Raw genomic sequence first — 24,330 nt, forward strand, 5'->3', positions numbered from 1 at the left:
TATTTCAAAACCTCTCCAGCACTTGCATAAGAATGGAAGATATATCTGACTGCTAGCACCCCCCCCACCCCAAAACCAAACCCTTCTTGTCTTAGTTTAGCAGCTACAAACATTCCAGTATTGTTCTTCAAACAACGTTTAAAAAGTCCTTGCAAGGACTGATTTTCTGATCATCTAATTATCATCAGCTCTGAGAGGGCAAGAATGTTATGTAGCATTAACACACTCATGAGCCCTGCAAAGTTAAAAAAAAAGCCTTGGAAAACAGAAGAAAGCTGCATTTCAGAGAGTTTTGTATTGTGTGGTATCAGGCATTTTCAAGGGAACAAATGATCCATTTAATTAATGGCTTTGCATTTTGCCTCAGACAACACCCAATATAAAAGGTGACGATGCAATCAGCCCTCTAGTGGGCAAATAGGGAGAAAAAAAATGTTACATCTATATGGATAATGAGAACATTGTATCTGACACTAGCAGTGTTGCAGTATTCTACTTCAGTGAAATTCTCCTTGCTGGGGAGAAGGAAAGCTGGGAGTGCTTCTTGCTAAGCATGAACGAAGTGCTATATGAAATAATTGATTTTTTTTTTCTCCTCTGTTTAATATCCATTTGTAATCCTTTTTTCGTCACTGTGCTTCTAAACTACCACTGTATTCTTTCCAAGAGCAAGTAACAGAAATGACTGCAGCATTCCCACTGACAGGGTGACACAACATTGCTACAGCTGCTTGTTAGGGCTCTGCAAATTCAGACGGTCTAGGAGAACATATTCTTAACAACACAGAGGTGTATCTCTCCTTACAAATAGTTAACTTAGTACCCAGACATATGCCAGAGATCCAAAGTAACCTCTTTCATTGTTTATAATACTTTCTTTTTATAGGGAATCTGTAAGGCAGTAAAGCGAGACATTCAGAGATCGTTCGTGTTAGACAGAAACACCCTCAAAAATCATGAAATGCCAGTAAAAGGTGGATGTATAATTCTGCTCCCATATGAAAGTCATCATGATGAGTCATAAACAAAACGATGCTTATAGCAACTAGACTACAACTCGGGTGGCACACAGTGCCATAATTTTTTCCACTTTTCATGGAATGTTCTGCCTCATTCATCAAGATGCTGTTATGAGATAAAAATACCATCTGAAATACCAGCTCATTGTAAAATTTGCCTAACATGGTTTAACAGCATTTTTCAATCAAGTGCCTAATTAATCAGTATCACATTTGTGAAAAGCTTTTACATGGCTTTACATGAGAGTTCACATTCCTAGTATCTACTGAGATTAGTCTTAGAAGTTAATTGAGCCCTTGCTCCTTCTGTTTAACTACAAATACAAGTTAGACCACAAGTTAGAAAAAAAAAATAAAATCCTGAAGTTAAACCAGATGATAAGAGTAAGTTTAGGCTGTCAGCAGTTAATTTAGCAAAAAAAGAAATGTATTGCCTTTGCAATGCAGAGTTAATTAAGTAACTAAGGCAAGCATAGCACAATCGTGGATGCAGTTCATGATAAACGCTAATTTAATCCTAGCATTCCCTGATTTTTTTTTAAAGGTGAAGTTAGACACTTTCTTGCTAATATATTGTAAGAGACAGGGGAAAGGAGACAGAACTAACACCCATGATACAGTTACAAAACTTGGATAAGACCTATATAAAGCCAGCAAGCATGAAGATGCCAAATGAAAGCACAATTATAGCCCTGCTGCCACACTTCTACACCTAGCATCAACTCCTGTTCAAAAGTCAACACTACGCTTCCATTTACCAATTGACATGACTGGCACGTATACTATCAAATCTATCAGCTATGCTCAAGAGATCTCAGTCAACTTATTTCCACAGTCCTTCAGTTGGTGGCTTGATAAAGCTACAGAAAATCATACTCTCCTGGCAAAGCAGCAAGTGTTTTTAAATGCTGGCACTTCTCCAGTTCTCAGATTTCACAGAATCACAGATTTGAGGGCATTCCTGAGTATTGTCCATTTTTCCAAATCTTTTAAAATTACCAGACCCATAATTTTGTGGTATTTCAACATGCTTCACAAGTTGCCTGTCTTCTTGTAACAACTCCAGCATTTTTGCTTTCAACAACTGCATTCACCCTCTTCTGTCACAGCCTTGCACTGGGAGCTCACACCATGTCACTTAACTCTTAAGTCTTTTTCACAGTCACTGCTTTCCAGGATGCTGTTTCCCCATAACCCTTATCTTTAGATCAAAGACATTCAATAGTATCCAATGGGGCACTTTTGTCTGACGCTGTTTTCCACTGTGTCCAAACACCTAGGCCTCAACCCCCGACTACTAGAGAAGTCACTAAGTATTACCCAAAGGGCTCAATCTTCCATTGGGCTGTATTAAAATACATTTCGCTTTAATTGTTCTCGTTTAAAAATCACATAAAGCTGCTCTATTTTTTTAGCTATCCACCAGCATTGCTTCTACCTGTAAATTATCAGGCACGACCTTCAAATCACTGAACAGCATCAGACCTAAGACCTTGTCTACCAATTTTTGAAATCAGCCACCATTAGCAAAAAAACCCAACAAAACAATAAAATGTAACAAGGGGTTTTCTATTATAGTGATAACATGCAAAAGCTAAAATAAAAATACAAAAAGGCCCATGAGAAAGGACTAGCAAATTTAGAAATGCCAAAACTAAGGTCATCAATGTGATCGTAATTTGGCTCCACAATGCAGGTGTGTTCTGATATACAGCCTTATTGACTGTTTCCACAAAACTGCATCCGTATTATATTGCACAGACAAATACTTAACAAGCAAGTGTTCAGTTTTTTCATCACCACTCTGTGTACAGCCTCAAGTCTCGTCAACCACATGCAATTCCAACCTCATGAAGCAGCATCAATCATCTGCTGTACCCACGACAGAATTATCAGTGCTCCATAAGCACTCATCTAGACCCACAATGTCTCTGTTTTATTTTTTCTAAGGGAAGGGAGTGAAACACAGTAAGACAGCCATACCCATTAATTCCAAGTGGCCAAACTGATACTTGTGACCCCTTTTTTTCCTTTAAAGGAAAATTCACACTATATATATTCAAAACACTGCTCCTATAGATTTCTAGGCTACAGCTATGAGATGCAGTGCTTCTGCAAAGCAAAACAGGGTCTGACATGTAACAGAGGACTATTCAGTGATACTGGAGAAGAGATTACAGTTTTGTCAACACTAAATGTTAATTATTTCAGGATAACTGTCTGCAGTCACTTTAAGCCCGTGGCAAACGCAAATCCATTGTAGACTAGACCTAAATCATATTTGCATTTGCTTCAAGGCAAGATCATCTGCAGGCCTGAACCACATGGCTATAGGATATTATAGCAAATCTGTGTCAGAGGCAAGTGTAATCTACAGTTCTTCAAACAAATCAAATTACTCCCCCAAATCATCCTTCTCTGTTCTGCAAGCCCATGTCAATGTATATGTTTTTTGTCAAACACTCCTTTCAGGTTCTCTAAGTACCTATGCAGGACTCTGACAGAACATCATGTACACAATTACTATAATCACATAATCAAGGATAGTACCAAAGTGCATTGACTCAATAGGGCCAAATTAAGGTGCGATCAGATAAGATGTGTGACAGAATAGTTTGGAAGTTCTCTCTCTCCAGTTGAAACTGTAACTGCACCCCTCATTCCCTTGCACACACTCATTCCACTGACATACAAGTAACATGTGCTAGAATTAAAATTCATGACTGCAGAAGTTTTACTGTTAATTCCTTCTGCTTGGCACTGTGATGAACTGAGAGCACATGCACACACACACACACAGAGTTACAGTATCTCAGGAGAAGGGAGAGAATTTACCATAACACAGGTTTTTACCTTATTATATCCTGAGGCATGTGGTCAGTCTTAATTCTGACATTTTCTAACCTCCAGGCACAGCATTCATAAACAAAGAAAAGCTTATGTGTACAAACGGTGTGTGTTTATATGGATGTGCATGTGCACCTGTCCTCCTTAGAGTTTTGAGATTACAAGCCAATTTTGGCCAAATCTGGAAAAGGGGTAAGGATCCTAAAGTCACCATAATTCTTGTAAAAATATGCAGCTGGGGAAAGAAGAGAGACCCTCCTGGAGCCCCTGGCTGAGGGAAAGGCTAGTAAGCTCACCCTTGATTAGACATCAGAGAATCCACACAGGAGAGAGCCGCTGGAAACCAGGCTTCATTAGTTCCGCTGCTCACGGAACTACTTGTTAAAAAAAGCAAACAGAAATTCCAACATGTGGCATCATACTGACACCCACACTGGTCATCAGCAATCTTAAGATCCACTGCACAGACCTCTGCCACTGCAGCTAGGATGATAAATGATAGCAATGGGAGTTTGTCACCTTTTTCTAGCCTTAGAGAGGGATGAGGTTCTTTACCAGAGGAGGTCACATTCTTTTGCTGACATAAGATACACAGCAAGATTTAGGAATACTGGGTTGAATATTTCTAGGCTTTGGAGGGAATGTGGTCAAACTTTCTGCCTGATGCTTCAAACTTAATTCCCCTTTTGCCCTTAGCCTTCTAGCCTGTTGCAATTCCCTCTCTCCCGCACCAAGACCCAGGCCCCAGCAATGGCTCTTTCTTTTTCCATGTTCCTAGTCACTTAACATCTGTCTCCTCTCCCTCATGCTTCTATTTGTGTGTCCACATCCTAAGCTCTTGCCCACATTTGTTCTGCTTATTCTAGGTACCGACTCATTTTCCAGCCTGCAGCAGATCTGCCTCCTTCCTCCTCCCTTCAGTCTTGATCCTTCATAACTTGTCTCTGTGCCACTTCTCCCATACAAATAGACTCCGCATCACATCCTCTGCTGCCTTGCCCTGGTTTGTGGGCCTTTTCTCTCTCCTCCTTTAATTCCCATCTCTGCTCTACCAAGTTTCCAGTCTTCCCAGATAAAAACAGCTCCAGGCCCTGCTCATTCTTGTCCCACCTACATTTGAACCAAGCAGTGTCTTCTCACACCTTGCCTTTGTGCCCAGAGTGGGTAGGCTGCTGTCGACACTGGGCACAAACTACTCCCCCTTCTGAAGCAGAAGGAGCAACTGTGACTTGAAGCAAAAGCACACCTGGCCCTTCAAACTAGAAGATGCTTATTGCTGCAGAGAGAATACACATGTAGTCCAGCCTTGTATAGAAAATGAGTGAAGTTAAGAGCGTACTTATCTCTTCTGTGGAGACAGCCTGGTCAATGCCTGGAGTCATGCAAGCCTCAAAAAACCTCAAGGAGGGTATAATCTTTGCATACTTCAATTACCAAACTGTAAAGCATCTCACAGCGTGCTTGACAGATTTTTTCCAAGTTTACAACTTGGCCAAATTTGACCTTATTTTCAGAGATATATTTTCCTTACAAAAGCCATAGTCACCAGATTTCAAATCTATTCAAAACCATGGGAAGTTCATCAAACAGCAATGCTAAATCCAGTGCAGGGCAGAAAAGCTTAAAATGAGGCATGTCTGAGAACATATCTACCTGCTGTATTCAAAGCACTGGCTCCCCTTGGGTCGCTAATTTCCTCACTAAAGGGGACCCCCATCCAGCTTCTTCACATTCTACAGCTCAACTCTGCTTCTTGCTAAGCCTCCTATGGCTTCTGTGCACTTTTCTACTCTGGACTCTCAGAAACTTCCTGCATCTCTCAGCTGCTTATCGTCTCCCAGACCCCCTGCTGTTCCCACAACCTAGTGAAAACAGGGAAACTCAGAACTAGTGGTGGGGAAGAGACAGCTTGTTGGTCAGAGAATGATGGCAAGGCCCCTCTCAAGCCCACAACTTTTCTGTTTGTGTGCTCGGTTCCAAAGCACAGCTTGCAAAACCATTCCATACTATAAACTGGTATTTGTCCTAGCATTCACAAGCTTAATACTGGAAACAAGCAATGCCTATAAAGAGCTCTCTTCCTTTTACAAAGAAGAAACTACTTAGAGAACTGTTTGTCAGAGAGAACTGATGACCTAGCCCGGACAGGTTGAACCAATGCATCAGTCATGTTCACTGATCACATCACAAACTTCTAAAAGTGCACAGGTACAGGCACCAAAACAGCACTAAGAAACAATACTACTGTCTTCAGGATACATGGTCACTCTCTCTTCCTCAGCACCTCATTAAAGTACTGAGAAGTTGTCACGTGCTTCACACTACCAGCATCTTACTAGAAAGACTCCTGTTGCTGATCTCATTTTCCACAGAAGAAGCAAATTCTACAAAAATGTCAGGGAAGATTAACAAAGAGCTGACAATGAATCCAGACAAGACTGAAGTGACATTACTCATGAAGGAAAATGCTTCACAAGGCTGTGTTAGACGCTGTCTGTCCCCTGTAGGTGCAAGCATTCGCTCTTCTAATAGCACAAAGCAAAGCACCCAGGACTCTGCCAGACTAATCCTCAGGCTAGATGTCCAAGATCTGCAAGGAATACAATCATTAGCAAAAGCCTCACACTTTTTATTGCAAAGAAAAGCCTAGTCACAAAAATTCTTGCACCACTTTCACAGCAGACTGCTAATTCATTTCTGGACATGATACAGCAGCAAAACAGCTGCCGTCTGCTGCAGCAGGAATCTCTACATTCAGTAGAGAGTGGGATGGGCTGCAATATGAGCATCACCTTTGCCCTCCAATTCCTTCCAAGTCTGCCTTGCTGTGCTGCCCATTCAAGGCCTTACTCTGTCTTCACTGATACACTAGGAGCCAGGAAATAGGGAAATCAGCCACCTGCCCATGCACTCAGACAAGAGAGCTCACAGAGCTCAAAAAAGAAACTTAAACCAAAAAATAATTACATTTAACAAAATAATCACAGGCTTTAGGAATTAGGCATTAAAAAAAAAAAAAAGAAAAAAGGAAGTCGTATTGATCAATATAGTACAACTTCTTTCAGGCTAGCTTGTCTAGCTTGTCTTCAGAGTATCATCATAAGAATCAGTGAAATCATACACAGATGTATGAATACCACAAGCGACTCCTCCTTCAGCCCCAGAAGGGAGCAGGAGTTGAATGAACCTCACCCACAGTCTTAATTTAGCTAGGATATGGCTGCATACTGTAGTAACGGGAGCCGCCCAAATCATCCTCTAGAATGCAGAAGGAACGCAGGAGTCCTCACATTTTTAGCTTGCAAGTCTATTCATATGTACTGTATTTCACAAAGGTGTTCTCTCCCACAGCTCCAAGAGAAGATAGCGTTTTTCTTTATTTTTTCAACAATTATTTTTAGTTCCAAACTTGCACATTGAAAGCATCAGCCAAAGAGAAGATCCCAAAAAGGGCAGAAGTACTCCTTGGTGGTTTTCAATAAATCTCAATTTAGCTATTTAGCTCTGCTCAGAGGAAGGCTTGCTTGGGATGGAGGCTGGAGGAAGAGGCAGAGATATCATACTCAGATTAAACATGAAGACAGGAGATCTTCCTGATTACATGTTCCTACATACTTTGTTTTTTCCTGCAAAGTCTTTTTCACGAGCTGTTAGATGGACTATGTGTGTTCATAAAGTTTCTGCTGAGTCATTCCACCTGGTCTTGGCCATTTTTTTCCAAACTTACAAGTAAACAAGGAGCTATAATTAAAGCCTTGATTCAGCTTTAATTCTAGCGTTCACTGCCAATTGTGTCCCCTGTAAATACATATTTAACAGCCTAATTAGCAACCCAGACTGCAAGCAGCTTGAGTAGTGTGGAATTGTGGCTATGGCCCAAAATAAATGGTGGGATTACAAATAGCAAGCTACCTAACACTCCCACCCCTCTTCACCATACGCTGATTATATTTTCAAATTGGAAGAACTGAGACATTGGGTAAGATAACAAAAAGGCTGATCCAAGCTCTGGTTTTGTACCCCTTTAACTGTATTGCTTTAAAAATGTAAACATTTTTTAATTGCTATAGTTAAAAATTATATAGTGCTTGGGGTGGATGCACTGACTCTGTGTAGATCCCTTCATCCTGTTATGACTTAATTCCAGAAACATAACTAAATCTGGACAAAAAAGAAAAGAGGGTCTAGGATCGTTAAAGGGAAATTGAGCCAGGATCACGGGCACATAGTAGGGTAGTGAGCAGAGCAAGGGACCCTCTCTTACATCTGTTTCCATCTGGTTACTACTTTGTCTCTTACTGATCTTAATCATCCCTCAGAAGCACCTATCACTAAATCACCCATACGTGCTCCTGCTTCCTAATTAACACAGACGATCCCATTTCCTTCCTTAACACTTGCCTGCTCTGTCCGGTTCTCACCTTTTCTAAAACACCCACATTCCTTATGCTCCGGTTTAAGTATTCCCTCGTAGTTAATCTCTCCCTTTCCCACCACTCACTTGTAAACTAAAGCCACATCCCTCCAAGCTCAGAAACCCAACCTCAGGGCTCAGAACTCTCTCCCCTCTTATCTGATACCAGGCTCAGAAACACCCTTGCACTTAGTTCAGAAATTCTTTTTTTTTTTTCCTGTTTTGTTGGGAATGCTGAAGTAGGAGATCCCAACGGGCAATGCACACAGGAGGAGACACTATCACCATACTTCACTTCCTGCTCTGTGTGCCTCCAGTTTGTAGCCTTTACACTGGACAGACTGGAGTCCTAATTTGGGGCACTCGGGTACACCAGGGCTCTCAACTACACCAGAAGTGTTCCAGCTGCACCACACAGTACTGCATTCTGCAGTACACCAGCCATGCTACCTGGCTGTGGCATCAAGGATACGGTTCAGCTTCCGTAACCTCCTGGTCATTAACTAGCCTAGTAACGTTAACATTGGCATATTCAGGAAACCGAGGTTGTCCACTAAGGAGATTCTCAGTTTTGGGTCAACCAACCAGCTTGCAAACATTCCTGATTAGAGACAAAACCCAACTCTTTCTGCACCTGAAAGATTCCCTACTCAGGGACTCTAGAGGGAAAAGGCAGAGATCTCCTCTTCCCCACGTAACCCTCTAAAGGGTTAAATACACCCCCATCCCCATGCAATGTTACAGTCAAGGTTTAACCTCACTCCCCACCTGTATGTCTTGCCATCCTTGTGCTGGTCCTCATCGTCCTCGTTTGACAGCACAAAGGGGTCGCTCATCTCTGGCAGCCCCGACTCTTGCAATCGTTTCTTCTTCCGGCCCCGGGGTGGTTTGGGGGCAACTCCCCCACCCCCGCCACCGCCACCCCCACCACCTTCGGAAAGGGTGGTTGTCCCTTTCTTGGACAGGTCAGGAACCACCTGGAGGGCTGCCTGGGAGCCAGGTGGTAGCGCAGAGACAATCATAGGAGCTGAGATGGGAAAGGTTTGGGCAGAGGAGGCTGTGGTCACCAGGGAACCTGATGGGGAAGTTATCACCAGACCAGGACCTGCAAAGAAAGAAAGAGGGAGGAAGTCAGTTATTACATTTCCAATTACATCCAACCTCCTCATGCCACAGAAGCAAGCTTTATACACCTATTTTTGACTACAGCTCAAACAGAAGAGTAGCCTACACATTCCCAGTCTCCACTGCTGCAAGCCAAACTTCCATAAAGAGGGTGGATGTATGGAGTGTATAGAGATTCACAATTAAACTAAACCAAGATAATCCACCCCATCGGTAAGGCTAGAATAATCTACAGCCTGAAAAGGATTCTCCAAGACCCTCCACTCCCTCATTCCCAAGTCTCCTTCATATGTTGCCAAAGCCTTTGGAGTCCCCTACCTGCTGTCATGAGCCCAGCAGACTGCACTGGTACCACGGTGATGTTCTGAGTCACAGGGGCTTGGCTGTGTGGTGTCAGCTGCTCCGGCTTGGTGTCTGAGTCCATAGAGATACCAGTGGGTAGGGCCACAGAGGTGGGTACTGTCAGCAAGGCAGGGTAGTGGGGGGGAGCCAGGCTGCAGCCCTTCTCTGTAGGCAACAGCTGCTCCTTCATCTTGTTGATAAACATGGTGTTCTCAATCTAGACAGGTGGGAAGGACAGCTTTTAGAATACCCTGGCACAGCTTCTCCCAGCAGTGGACTGAGCAAGAAATGCAACAGAAACACTTATTGTGCATGAACTTCTAACAGGAAGCAAGACCAGCGTAATAGGTTGGAAGACAAGGATCTTACCTGTCCCGAGACGGTGGGCACTGCTGGCCAGAAGTACGGGGAGGAGTTGAAATGAGATTCTTCCATCCTAGCTGGGCACAGCAGGGAAGAGGAAGGGGAAAGGGAAGAGGAATGGAGGAAAAGGAAAACAGACAGACACACATACGAAGAAAACATTAAACCTGAAGAGATTCCAACATGGAACTGACTCAGTCTAATGCTGTGACAGTTCCTTAATCTCCTCTTTCTTACTCAAGCAACTTCTCCCCACTTCTGAGCTATCTGCCCAAATCCAAAAATTATTTTCAGGGGAAAAAGTTGTCTGCTATTCCCATAGATCTGGGTCCATCTCAAATGCCTCTTGCCCAACAGTCCTCCATGCAAAAAAAGGGTTGACTACAAACCCACAGAACACCTCAAAATTTCCCCGATTATCATCCACCCAAGTATGTGGCATAAATGATGAAGTCTGTGCATCTGCAGCCAGGCAAATACAGCTGGGACACATTTTTACTGTCACAGACAGGCTGACCCCACAAGCAGTGAAAATTTTGGACATTGCCTGTCCCTCCACCCCAGCTCAACACTAAGGACCCAGATGGAGCAAGGGGACGTTAGCATTGTGTTACACAGGAAGAAAGACAGGCAGGGAGAGGGAAACAGACTTGCCCAAGATAACAGACAGCCACAGCAGACCAAGAAGTCAAACTTAGGGCTCCTAACTTCCTATTGCTCTGAGCAGCCCAGCCCACTCTCAGAAGAAACCCAGAAATATCAGACAATATTCCTGACAGACAAGATCTTCTGCTCTCATCCAATAAGACCTGGCAGTAGGAAAATAACCTGACTGCTCTGCCCCGAGATACCCTATTTCCAGTGAGATCATGTCACAGCTCTCTATTACCTATTTCATTCTGATCTTTGGGACAAGATTCTGCAGGATTCTGTCCCCAGTCAAGTGCCTGTTGCTCCACCTTAATTTTCCAGCAGCCAGGGGAGACCAGATAGATACCAAAAGATAGCTCTCTGAAGATAGAGGGGTAATCTCTTTAGGAACACCTGGATGAAGAAGACTTTTCCACTCTAATCCTTACATTCCTCTGTGTAATACCATTAGCAGACAAAGTTCGTTACAGTCATTAAAATGCTATTCAAAACCTAAATAAATTAACAAAAGACTATTTCCTGAAGCAGAAGATGCACCTATTGCTAAACAAATATGGCAAAATTTTTAGGAAAAATACATGTGATAAAAACTATGCTCAGAGAACACCTTGCAGAGCAAGCTCTTGAGAGAAAGCAACCACTGTAAGTTTCTCATGCAGCTACCTGCAAATTGTCCCACTCCTATTTCTGTTATGATGTGGCAGTAGTCAAATTAATGAGTAAATATTGTTTCTGAAGGGCCTATCTCAGTCATCAGATAAGCTGAGGAGCATGCCCCGAGTAGCATGAAACACTTTCCAGAAGTATATTAGGGCAGAATAAATACAGGCGGAATTGCTGCGTGTGAGCCAAAACGCAAAGATAATTTTCCTCTATGTAGAGAAGCAGTATTTAAATGAACCAAATTACCTGATAATTTTGTTTTTATGAATTGCTCATGCAACAGCAAAGCCAAGTATTCCTGCCTCACTCACTCACTACAAATCAACCAATAAACACACTTAAGGATGAATTATTTACCTTGCGTCGGCGGCACGCAGTCAGACTGCCAGCTGCCTGACTGAATTACTCTGGATTTACATTGCTGTGATTCAATCAGAATCTGATGCAGCAAAACTCTTCTGTTCCTCCGCTTTTTTCTGAGCCAAATTAATTATTAAGTACACTGCCCACAGCAAGACCCTATGTGTGTAATGCTTAATTACATAACTTTTTTCTTTCATAGGGTGAGCACTTATGAATGCATTCTTGGCAACTAAGCACCACTTGAATCAAGAGCAGGGGTTTGTCTGGAATGTCAAATTTAGGTTTGGGGGGTTTTGTTTGTTTGTTTTTGTTTTTAAAATAAATCTTTATTAGCTTGGCCTCCACATCAAAAACATCAAAGTGAAAGTGATTTTCTGTAAAAATGTAGAAGTCTCACATAATTATCAGATGCATTTTCCAAATAAACTTTTTAAGTGTTCATGACTCCCTTGGATTCAAATGCAAACTTCAGGAGTTAAACAGAAAGATGCCAATTTAAACAAAAATCTCACAACAGCTTTCTTATTTAAAGAGTAGAAGTTATGAAAGGCAACTCCACTTCCAGATTCTAAAATCCAGACTAGCACTCAGAGGGGTTGTTCATCTCCATCTCATCCCCTGTCATAACTTCACAGAGCACCTAACTTTTGTTTGCTCAGTTTACAAAGTATGCAAGTCAAAATAAAGCTCTGATTGATTCTCAAAAGATCATGTTAATCTCTCTTAGATTCTACCTCATCATCCTGAAATCTTCCTGCTTGAGAGGATATCAGACCTCAAAACTTTTGACTTGAAAGGCTGAAGTGTGATGAAGTTATAAGAATGTGGGAGAAAAGGAGAAATGGTATAAGAGTTGAAGCTTTCATGCAATTTCACTAGCAAGCCAGTCTTCCAAAGGGAGAAAACAAAGATAAGATTCCTCCACCAAACTGCTGCCCTAAGACCCACGGCTGTCCCTCCCCTGCCCCACTTTTAGGCTAAAGGATATTTTGAAAACATGCACCCCTATTCACAGCCCCCGCTTTAATGCTGCTCACACTTACTTTACCAGAACTCTGCACGTAACCCTTCCAATTGCTCTATAACTACCAGACATGGGCTGGAGCTTCAACCCTGTACCACAGCACGTTCCCACTGCAGTGCCTTCATCATCCCAGCTTCCACAAACAGGCCAGAGATGGGACCTTCTTCCTATTCACCAGTCTAGTATCAGACAGATGTCAACGTACCCTCCTGATATAAACCAAAAACACCTTCTATGTACAGACCACAAATGTACATGCACCAAATAAACAACCAAGTGAACCAGAGAACTCACAAGGGACAAGGAATCTGGAGTTTAGATCTGACAGTACTTCACAGAATCACGTACTTAACGTGCTGGACTTATACTTCTTTGCAGGTCATCACTTTAATAATAAACAAACAGATAAAAGCACATGCAAGTATACGGTGAGGTAGAGGCTGTGTTTCTGGAAGGGATAATTAAGGTTAGATATGCAGGTATTTAGAGGTTGACTTTTAATTTTTGTAGGGTGCTTTCTGTTTGTTTGTTTGTGATTGGTTTTTTTTAGTGGTTTGGTTTTTTTTTTCTCCAGATACCTAGCTTTTAATTTCTACTGAGCGTAAAGTTTTCAGTTGACAAGTGGCCCCAAATGCAACACTCAGGAATGATTTACAATGTTTTATGCCTGTCCCAGATCTTCATCCAATAACAATGAACTTTTATGCTCAATTGCTGCAAAATACCCAGGATGCTGAAGGCCAAGCAGGCTGTTTGATCAAATGCAAAAACGTCTTCACAAAGCTCGTAAGCACCAAAAAGTACAAGCGCTGTTACACCTTTAGAACATATGGATGCGCATCAGGAATATCCCAAACATGCTGGACAAAGTCCTGAATCCCAAACCCACACACCAGAGCTGGAACAACTTTGGTATCGTTCCCTGACACATGCGTAGCCTCCGCCCCAACCGAGTGAGACTCTGTCAGAACAGGTGCCTGGCAAGGGATATACCCTGTGCCTCTGCTCCGTCCAGGCAGTCAACCCCTCCTCCTGCACCCCGGAGCACAGGGGACTCCAAGCCCACAACCTGCGACCCATCCAAACCCACCTCCCCCAGAGCGAGGGGCGGGGGTCACTCACGCAGCTCCGGGAGCTCCTTACCCCTCTCACTCTCCCTCTTCTTGCATTTCTCCTCCTTCCAGGGCCGCCTCTGCAAACAAACCGCCAGGGTTACGGGGGCGCCCGGGGCCCTGCATGACAGCGGGCGGCACAACGCGGGGCCCCCGGGGCCGCTCGGGAGCGGCCATGGGCGGGGGGGGAGGGCGCTCCCCACGGGAACCGGCCGGGATGGGGCGGGGGGGCCGGACCCACCTCCCCCCGCGGGGCCCCGGGCGCACACGGCGGCGGCTGCCAAGGGTGGGCTGCGCCGCACGGCCGCTCCCCGCGGCGCGGGGTGGGCGAGGCGGGGCCGGCGCGGAGCGCGGCTGGCCCGCGGCGGAGCCCCCGGGCGCGCTCTGCACCCGACACGGGGACGGAGGGACGAGCGGGCGAGCGGACAGACAGACAGACAGCCCTCCTCCGTTTCCGCTTCCGGATCGCTTCGGACCCGGAAGTCCCACTCTCCCGGCCCTCCCCACCCCCACACCCGCCACCCGGCAGATTACCGGGCACCACCCCCCAGCGGCGACCCCGACCCCGACTCCAGCGGCGGCAGCGGCCTCCTCACCGGAAAGAGGAGCTGTGAATCGCTTCCGGGTTAGGGGGCGGAGCGCGTCTCAGCTCTTCCGGGGCGCCGACCGGAGCGGAACGGCGTCATTGGCGGCTTCGCTTGAAAAAGAGGCGGAGCGGCGGCGGTCACCGGCCAGGGCTCAGTTTCCCCTCAGCGGCGGCGTCGCGGGCGGTCGGACTGGAAGCGGGGACCGGGCGGCAAAGGGGAGAGACACAGGCGCGCGCGCTTACCGGAAGTACGGGGTGCTGGCGCGCGGGGAGGCCAGGCTGGAGGAAGGGCGGAAGTGGCTGTGCCGGCGGGGTCGGGCGGGTGAGCGGCGTCCCTGAGCTCAGCCGCGAGACCCACTTCCGGCCCAGGCGGCCTTCCCGGCGTGACGTGCGCGGTGCGGGACAGCCGGCTCATGAATATTCATGAGCCGTCATTAATAAGCGGCCCCGCCGCCCCACAGGCCCGCCCTCGCACACCCGTGGGCGGCTGCCGGCGGCCCCGTTACCGGCTCCTGGCCGAGGAGAGTCGCTGGGTCAGCCTGGCGGGGTGGGACAGGTTGGTAGTTAGAGATGAGGTGGCCCAAGGGCTCTGGGGCAGCCCCTGCTTGCCCCATCGTGTGCGCCGCCCCAGCGCCTCCCTTCCCGGGCTGAGCGCTGGGCGCCCTCGTCGTGCTGACCCGACAGAAAGGACTTCTGGCAAACTGGTGTTCTGCCAGGTGGGCTAGCTCAGTTCCAGAAGGACAGGGAACTGCTGGAGAGAGTCCAGTGCGGGGCAACCAAGATGGTTAAGGGAGGAAAGGCTGATGGAGCTGGGTCTCTTTAGGTTGGAGGAGACTGAGGGGTGACCTCATTAATGTTTATAAATATGTAAAGGATGAGTGTCACAAGGATGGAGCCAGGCTCTTCTCGGTGACAACCAATAATAAGATGAGGGGTAATGGGTTCAAACTGGAACACAAGAGGTTGCATTTAAATTTGAGAAGAAACTTCTCAGTGAGGGTGACAGAGCACTGGAACAGGCTGCCCAGGGGGGTTGTGGAGTCTCCTTCTCTGGAGACATTCAAAACCTGCCTGGACACCTTCCTGTGTAACCTCATCTGGGTGTTCCTGCTCCGGCAGGGGGTTTGGACTGGATGATCTTTGGAGGTCTCTTCCAATCCCAAACATACTGTGATACTGTGATCTCAGTTCCATTAGGGCTATAGGGAGCAAGCCCAGGCATGGAGGGGTGTGGGTTAACCCTCTTCCCATAGTTGCAAGACGGCTCATGTAACCATACCCAAGTACTTTTTTTTTTTTTTTTTTTTAATTATTTGTAACCATTCACAAGTTGACCCCAGAAAAGGCTGCGACTCACCCTCATTTTCACTTGCTGAGAATTCAGTTTCACAGGTTCAGCACGCTTAAGTTTTGGTTGGCAGTTTCCCCTCTGTCTCCCGTGTGCTGGCACTACCAGGCATTGCTGTGCAGTGTGAGTTACTGTGCTTGAAATGGTAGTCAGTCCATTGAGCCTTGGTGATGGTCCAGGAGAAGGTGTGTGGCTGGTCCTGGAGAAGATGACACAGAGTCACTCCACAAGATCACTAAGCCAGGCTGGCTGATCATCCTTGCACCAAATTTGAGACACCCCACAAGGTCACCAAACCAACGTGGCTGTTGCAGCTTTTCTCTGTCTTAAAATTCTGGTGGAAAGAGACTGTTTCTATATCATCTACTTTATTCCGCTGCTCATAGCAGGGCTAGTTTTGGCACTGGACTCACCTCCCAGGTCAGGCCAGGATACCTTCCTCACCTGTGGTGTCGTTCACTGGGCACTTGGCCGAGCTGTTTCAGTACTCTGACTTAGGATTTTTTCTTTTTAATTGTTATGTGAGTTTTCTGCCAGCTTGACAGGCTGGGACAGCTTTTTCAGAGCCAGCGTGAGTTAAGAGGGTGGGACCAGGGAGAGCATGACTGTAGCAGCCAGCGGTTAGATTGGCTTGGGCGCTCATGAAACCACAACATCCGGAGCAGTGGGCGAAGGGGAATCTCCTGGCAGCTGAGAGGCCAGCGGCTGGAGCCACAGCACCTGCCAGTCCCCAGAAGGTGCTGGGGCATTGGTCATCCCCAGTAGCGCAAAACTTCCTCCTGGGAGGAGCGAGGATTAGCTCTGTGTTCTTCGGCAGGAGTCACATGAAGGCAATTGTTGATTTATTTAAATAAAAGGAGTTGGCAGCCTAATCAGTTTGGAAATTAATTTCCTTATTAATTTGGGGGTTTTCACTTGCTCATGAATATTCACAAATGCTCATCTCTTTTTTTTTCCCTCTATGTAATTTATTTTTGTGATTGTCAGATCACCTTTGAAGGTGACATTTCTCTCCTCATTCTGCAACGCGGCAAATACATTCTATCTTATGCCTTGGAAGCGGAACACTGGCCTGACGCTGATTCCTCTTTTGCCCCTTTGCCCCAGAGCCCCCTGTAGCCTCTCAGCTCTCCTCCATTATCTGATGCTGCCTAGAAAAAAATAAGACTGAGTCTCCTCTGAGAAGAGGGCTGGCCTAGGCTTGATAACTGGGAGAGTTTGTCAAAATGCCCTGTACCGGACAAGGAAAAGCCTTAACTGCAAGCTGAGGAGTGGGACAAAGTGGTTAATTTTTTCTTACTGTGCTAAGAGCTTTGTGCTCCCCCTCCCACCCTGTGCTGCCAAGCACCCTTCAGTAGCACGTGAGGCAGCGTGACTAACATCTGTCACAGACACTTGATTTCTCTTATCTCCTTTCCTTAGGAGGAGGCAAAAATCAGAGAAATACAGGTGTGTGTCTCTGGAGAGTACAGCTGATCTCTTCACCCTCTTTCCCAGCTCTCTGTTGACCCCTTTTCACTTGTCCTGCCTGCCTTTACTCCTTCTCTGCACCAAGGCAGAGCGTCCTGGCTCTCACCGCAGGTTTCTCCCGGGTGAGGTGTGCCTGTACCCTACGTGCCTGTGCTTAGGGCTTCTGGCGTTTCATAACATCTACCAGCTGCGCTCAGCTGAGGACTGTGGTGGGTAAAAGCCCACATACAGTCTCTGATGCTGGAGGTGGGAGGAGCAGTTTGGGCAGCAGGGGCGTGAAGAGGTGCCATCCTTCCCTGCTGCTCCGGCACAGGGGTGAGCTTGGCCAAGAGCCAGCCTCTGGGCAAGTGGCAACTTGCATGTGGTAAAGACCCCCAGGCCCAGTGTCTGCTGGCTCATTTCTTTACAAAACTAAGCTTTGGTGCAGTCTCCCATCTAGGCAACTTCTCGTCGTTCATCTCAGGGCTCAGAGCTCTGGAAGCAGGGGCTGCCGTGCTGCACCAGCCATGGGATTTGCCCAGCAGCACTGCCAGCCTGGGCTAGTAGCTGGAAAGGGGGTGGCTGAGAGAGGTTTATGATTGTGTGGCAAGAAAATAAGCCAGCAGCAGCATAAAAGTGACTGCAGGAGGTAAATGAGCCCTGGAGGGGATGGTAGGTGGAGGTTAGTGGGGGCTCCTTTGTGGGAGCAGAAGGATGCAAGCAGCACAGCCGGGTGCCCATTGCCCACTGAGGGCACCACCTCCTGACAATCTCAGAAAGAAAAGGTGTGGAGAAAGGCAGCTGAGCCCAAAGTTACCACAGCAGTTGCTGTCTCACAGCCTTTGTAACAAACTCTTCTACAGAGCTTTGACCCAAGAGGGTGGCAAACACACACCTCCACACTGGCTGCCTGCTCCATCTCCCATCCTTATTACCTCCTCCACAGCCACATCTGACTATCACGTTCCCACCTCAGCTCTTTCCATTTTTCAGCTCATCTGATTTCTTTATCTCTCTCCTTCCTCGCCACCCTAACATAAGGCACCCACCCCTGGGCCTTCAATAATGACTACAGACCATCCGCTCATGTTGCCACCGTATGCTCTATGCCTTTTGTCTGCTGTCTGTGTGTAAACTGCCCTATTCACACGGGCCGTCCCGTTATTACAGATGGTATTTTGTGTCATGGGATCCTGCTTGGTTGGCTTCTAGGGCTGGTCGACCTGTCCTGACGTGTTCAGTAAATTGCCTCCAGTGGTACCTGAATTAGTTGGGGGTACGTGAGCAGTAAGCAGAGATGGACAGACGGGCTTGGAAGGTGTGATATTGTAGTGACACACATTTTTATGACGGAGCCTGTTCATTCTGGCTGAAATTTTCATCCGCTTGTGGGGCAATATTAGGTTTATCCTGAAGCTGGTATTTTAATCTTGTGAGTACATTTTTCAGCGAGGCATGTTGTCCTCACTCTTTCAGGGAACTGACATCTTTTTGGCAATCGGCTGATTAAATCCCCTGGCAGCACACAGCAGAGAGCATTTCAGCACGTCATTCCTGGCTTTTTTTTTTTTTTTTTTCAGCTGCATGGAAGTAAATTGCATCTTCCCCTGCTCAGTAACTTTTCTGGTTAGTGTTGTTTAAGGTTTGAGAAATACACAGTAATGGAGAGTTGTAGTGTATGTTATCCTGCGCATGCTTGCTTGTCTCAATCATAGTATTTTCTTGGCATCTACTCTCTTACAAGCAAGGAGCAGAAACCACACACTTGGGATACACTTTGGAATTAGAAGCATATACAACAATGATCTGCTGCTTTTTCACTGAAAGAATTAGGTTGCTCTGGAACTGAGGGCACAGGGGTCCCTGTTGGGTAGGAATGTGGTAACCCGGAATTGATCAACCTTGGCTAGAAACTGAGTTCATTTGGCTGTTTTAATAAGGGCAGTTAGGAACCAAACCTTCTGACCAATAAAAATCCCGTAATTTGGAAGGAGGAAAAAGTGTCGCTGGATGTGTCAAGACAGCCAGAGGGCTGTGCCTGAGGAGCTTCAGCAGAGGGCAAAAGTCACAGTCACATCAGAAGTGCCCGAGGGGGATCTCTCTGGCATGGTCACAGCCAAAGTACACAAGACGTGTGCAGGTAAAACCCGTTCCAGTGGGCTGATAGCTTCTCCGTGGTGGTAACCTGAACAGGCTTAAACAAAAATCGATTTTATTAGATCACCACAAAAAGTCTCAAGAAGCGTTTTGAACATGATTCAGCAGTGAGCCCTTTAAGCAATTGAGGAACTCTGCAGCTTAGGCTGCATTAGCAAAAGTGTAGCCAGCAGATCAAGGGAAATTATTATTCCCATCCACTTGAGAGTTGTGAAGCCCCACCTGGAAGATTATGCCCAGGGCTGGCTTCTCAGAATGAGATAAATGTTAACAAACAGCAGCATGGCCAGCAAAAGGACCCCACAATGGAAACCTGGAGCACACAATGCACAAGACAAAGGCTGGGGGAGCTGGATTTATTCAGGACAGAATGCTAGGGCGTCATCTAATCACTGTCTGCTCCTACTTGGAGGAAAGTTGTAGAGAAGATGGAGCCAGACTCTGAGAAGGGGCACAGATAAAGGACAAGAAACAACAGACATGAATTCTAACAAAGCATATTCAGAATTCTGAAAAGTTCTTCTCCTTGAGGGTTGTCCAGCAGTGGAAAAGGTGCCTAGAAAGTCTGTGGAATATCCACACTTGGAGATATTCAGAAGTTGTGTGAGCAAGGCCCTGAACAACCTGGTCCAGTTTTGGAGTTACCCTGCTGTGAGCAGGAGATTGGACTAGAGACTTCTGGAGGTCCCTTCCCACCTGATTTTTTCCTTTGGATCTGTGATTTTGTGCTGCTGATCTGTCATAAGTCATTGTTCAGTGTCTTTATAATGTTGTAAGCCAGAATGGTAGTATGCTTGCTTGGCCCTGTGGAAATGCATCTATGCTGACAGCAGCGTTATCATCTGTAAAGCCCTTTCATGTGAACATCTCTTCTCCAGCTAGCTTGCCACCCTCTGTATTCTTACTCAACCCATCTTACTTCTGTTCCAAGTGCAGGTGAATCTCCTGACAGTAGGACCTGTTTGGTTTGGGGTAACTCCCTAAGCTGTGACATCCATGTTCTGAACAGCAGCAGTCACCAAAATGCAGGATCTAGGAATTTTTTTCCCCACCGCTACCTTTGCCTCTTCAGAAGCAGAGAAACTTTAATATCTCCTTTACATTCTTGGCTTAGGTGTTTGCACGTTTCTATACAGTCAGATAATCAGTAATGAGTTTCAGGGGATCTCTGTTCTCATTCAGAAGTTACACAGCCAGTTCTCAAGTTCTCCCTTTTAGAAAAATGCACCTGTCTGCTAGCCTGAACTGCAGCATCTAATCCCCCAGGAGAGCACAGTGGTGGGTGCTTGGTTGATGCACTCCTCGTGCCACTTTCAGTGCTCACCACAGTGTTGCTAAAGCACCTCTGGGTCTTTACAGCTGCCTCGCATCGTTTCTCAATAAGAAGGATGATGCTGAAAAAGGTTGGAAAAGAGGATAGAAGAAAGAGTGGAGAAGAGTAAATTATTGCATTAAGGCAGAGGCAAAACCCAAGAAGCTCTACCATAGCAAGACTGGAGCTCACCAGCTCAACTCTGTATTTGTGTTTTTTCAAAACTGGCTGAGGAAACTGCAGGTTTGGGAGCACAGATTTGCAGCATATCCATCAAATTCAGGGTAAGCATGCCAGGGCTGGAAAAAGGGAGCTATATTTCAGGAAGAGAGAAAACAAAGTACTCTGGGCAGCTGCAAACCCATTAGTCTAGTCTCAATAGAGCATAAGGTTAAGAACAAATTACAGAAGGAAAACAAAATTAAAGCTACAGCAGTAAGTGGAAAATGGAATAAAATACAGAATGGGTTTATCAGCAAAAGCACTGTATGCCCTTAACTTGATCCTTTTCTTTACCTCCTTTCCCTTACCTGGATGAGTAAAAAATAAATCTGTAAATCTAATCTAGCTATATTTCAGTAGGGCATTTGATACAGTCAAGGCTGGAAGGCAGCTAGATAGGCTGAAGTGAAAGGAATTAGTAGGAGGATTTTAGATGGGTAAAGTGCTGGGGAAAGGCAGATGACATGTGGAGTCAAAAGGGAACTGCCACCATGGAGGAATGTTACTGGCCTTGGGAATCGTTTTGCTTGCAGTAATGGCTCTAGCTCAGCAAAAAAAGCAGCATGAGAAGGAAGTTTGCTGAGTAAATGCATTTAGAAGAATTATTCACAATCTGGAGGGTAGAAGTGTGAGGTCCTGCTCTTTGCTTCTGCTAGCAGTATTTTACACACAGAGATTCACTAGTTAGAAATGACAGAAGAAAAGACAGATCTGGGTGCATTCATCATTCACAAGATTATTATGAAGCTCCGATGTGACAGGATCACAAAGACAACAGCCTTAAAGAGATCATTACGTTAATCTTATTTAGGATGCTACGTACAATTTGTCACCCATATTCCGGAGTGGGCTTGGGGCTGGCAGCAGTGTGGGGGAGACAGAATAACAGAGTCTGTTTCTGTGCCTCTTCCTGCTCTCCCTGGGAGCAGACATAGAGAGGGTTGGCTTCTTTAGCTTAGCAAAAGGCTGAGATGGGTGAACTTCTCTCTAGAAATCCATTTTACATACAGGGATATGCCAAGCAAAATGAGCCATTATAGAAGGGAAGGAGTTCAGCCATGATTGAGTCCGGCAGTCCTTTTCTCTTCAGAGTTTGGCTCTTTTTGAGACTGCACAGATTTACCTCTCTCTGCAATTTGCTGTGCTTCTTTGGCAGGCAGAGCAGGTTAGCACAACAAGCATAGCACTACAAGAAAAGAGGTGCTGAACACAGGCCCACAAGCCCACATTTTCTTGCTCCATCCCCCAAAGAGTTTTTCCTCAAAGTATAAGAGATCAGTCCAAAGCCTTGTGTTCTCTATAGAGGTGACTGCTTGTTGTTTCTTCCACATAACAACCTGCTCCCATAAGCTCTCTGAGGAAGGAAATTTAAAACCCAGAGCCAAAAGGGTTTAGTCGTGCTGGTTTTCAACATCAGAGGGATAAGTGATGGGTGTGGAACCTGGTTTACACCTGGACAGGGTTAGTGCTTGTCTAACGTCTGACTCCGGGGGACACAGTGAGTACAGCTTGCTGTGGCTTGCTTCTGCCAATGATTTCTGAGGTTTATTTAATTTAATTGGGGGAAATAAAATTGGGATAAGACCTTGGGCAATCATCTAATTCATCCTTCTGACCCAGCGACAAGATTAAGTAAGCACAACTCATGCCTGACAGATATTTGTTGAACCTGTACTCAACAGCCTCTAGTGACAGGGCTCCCTTGGCCAATCTAGTCCAGCATTTTATTGCTTAATACTTAAAAAGCTTTTCCTACCACACAGCTTAAGCTTTCAATGATGAAAATGAATCTGTCGATTTCCATGGCCCCATTGGAAAGTGCCTTTCCACTCCGACAGTGCAATCTCCCCGAAACAGCTGCATACACTTTTTGGCAATTGCCTGCACCTTTTGGCAATTCCTACTGTAGTGTTTTGTTTCCCATAGTTTGTTTGTGAGATCTTCATACCTTTTGCTGTATCAAAAGCCTTGAAGTCGAGACATATCACATCTACTACATCCCCCCGAGTCCGCTTAGGCCAGTTACCCTGTCAGAGAGCGAGATTAGATGGGCTTGATGTGATTTTCCTGATGAACTGATGTTGAGGGTTTTTTTTCAGGTTTGAAGCACACACTGGAGGGGAAGCTAGTTCAGACATACAGCTGCTGCCTGACAAGGATGAGAAAGGGATGGGTGGAGAGTGGCTTGGGGCTGCAGCAAGCTGAAGGGGCAAAACCAGCCAGGATAAAATGTAGTGCTGGACAAGTAGTCTGCAGTTCTGGGGATAACAGAGTCTGCCAGGAGCCCCTTGGGTAAGTGCCAAAAGCCTGGAAGGACGATCTACTACAAGTGTTTTAACAGTCTGTAACATCAGGGATGCATCAAGCCTGTGCACCGTGATCCCCTCTGGAATTCATTAGACTCAGACACACTGAGAGGTTTTCAGAGTAACAGGATGGGGCTGCATCACTCTGGGCGGGTTTTTGGGTTTTAGCAGCTCTTGCCTCTTTATTGCGTCCCAGAGCTTTCCCAGTGTCTGGAGCAGAACCCTTTGGGCAGAGTTACCACATTTCAGGTAAACACAATGTTCAGGGAAGTAATTTTTCAGATGTGTTTACAGCATCATCGGGAAAACTCACCAGCTGCCTTGCTTCCTCTCGCTGTACTGCAGACAGCTTATCTCCCTGGATTACTTCATCATCCTCCTCATGTTGTAGTTCCCAAAGAGCTAAGCTCAGCAGCAGTAGGTGTTACCTAGTCACAGCACATCTTGCAAGCTTTCCACTGTTTCTCAACCCATATCACATACCTGGACACTTCTTTTTCCCCAGCAGGCAAGGCATGTAGCCATATAATGCGAGGGGACATTCCTGATATAGAAGCAGAGCAAGTTACAGACAGTTTCTCTGCCATCAAGTCCTTCTTCCCTAAACAAACTCCATCCTTCCCTCATTCCACCTCTACCCGGGATGGGGAAGTCACCCTGCCATTGTTGCAAGAAGGCACGACTGTGGACAGCCTCAGCCTGTCATCTCCTGAGATAGTCTCCCAGAAGCCATGACTGTATTTGTGCTACAGAGTACACAGTCCCAGAATGCAGGGCTGGGAGGGGACCTGCAACCACGCATTCTGTCACACTGCTGGTGCAGTTTTAGCCCTATCCAGCTACTACTGCTACTGCCTGAGACAAAGCCCAGGCATGGCTGGTGGGACCATTCCCAGCCAGTGGTTTCACAGAGGCTGAGGTTGGAAGGGAGCTCTGGAGGTCACCTGGTCCAACTTCCCCCTGCTCAGGCAGGGCCACATAGAGCCAATTTCCCAGGACTGTGTCCAGGTGGCCTTTGAGTATCTCC

At 46.0% G+C, this 24,330-nt stretch overlaps 1 protein-coding gene across 26 annotated transcripts in view; it reads right to left on the reverse strand.

Annotated features, from left to right (window-relative positions):
- ZNF384 (zinc finger protein 384) overlaps positions 1 to 15,254 on the reverse strand; it is a 28,757-nt gene extending 13,503 nt beyond the window's left edge. For 2 of the 26 annotated variants that reach the window (XM_065050020.1, XM_065050015.1), the window contains exons 1-6: positions 14,520 to 15,247; positions 13,955 to 14,003; positions 12,831 to 13,020; positions 10,117 to 10,183; positions 9,724 to 9,964; positions 9,049 to 9,385 (exon numbers count right to left, since the gene is read on the reverse strand). In XM_065050020.1, coding sequence (XP_064906092.1) covers positions 9,049 to 9,385; positions 9,724 to 9,964; positions 10,117 to 10,183; positions 12,831 to 12,883 — 698 coding nt within the window. In that variant the 5' untranslated portion in view covers positions 12,884 to 13,020; positions 13,955 to 14,003; positions 14,520 to 15,247. Of the gene's footprint in view, positions 1 to 4,162; positions 4,241 to 9,048; positions 9,386 to 9,723; positions 9,965 to 10,116; positions 10,188 to 12,830; positions 13,021 to 13,105; positions 13,125 to 13,901; positions 14,004 to 14,457 lie in introns of those variants that run through there. The other 24 variants (XM_065050024.1, XM_065050016.1, XM_065050002.1 and 21 more) reach the window with 23 other exon arrangements.
- Between the last annotated feature and the right edge of the window lie 9,076 nt (positions 15,255 to 24,330).

The sequence above is a fragment of the Columba livia genome, chromosome 1, assembly GCF_036013475.1.
Source record: "Columba livia isolate bColLiv1 breed racing homer chromosome 1, bColLiv1.pat.W.v2, whole genome shotgun sequence".
Classification (NCBI taxonomy): Eukaryota; Metazoa; Chordata; class Aves; order Columbiformes; family Columbidae; genus Columba; species Columba livia.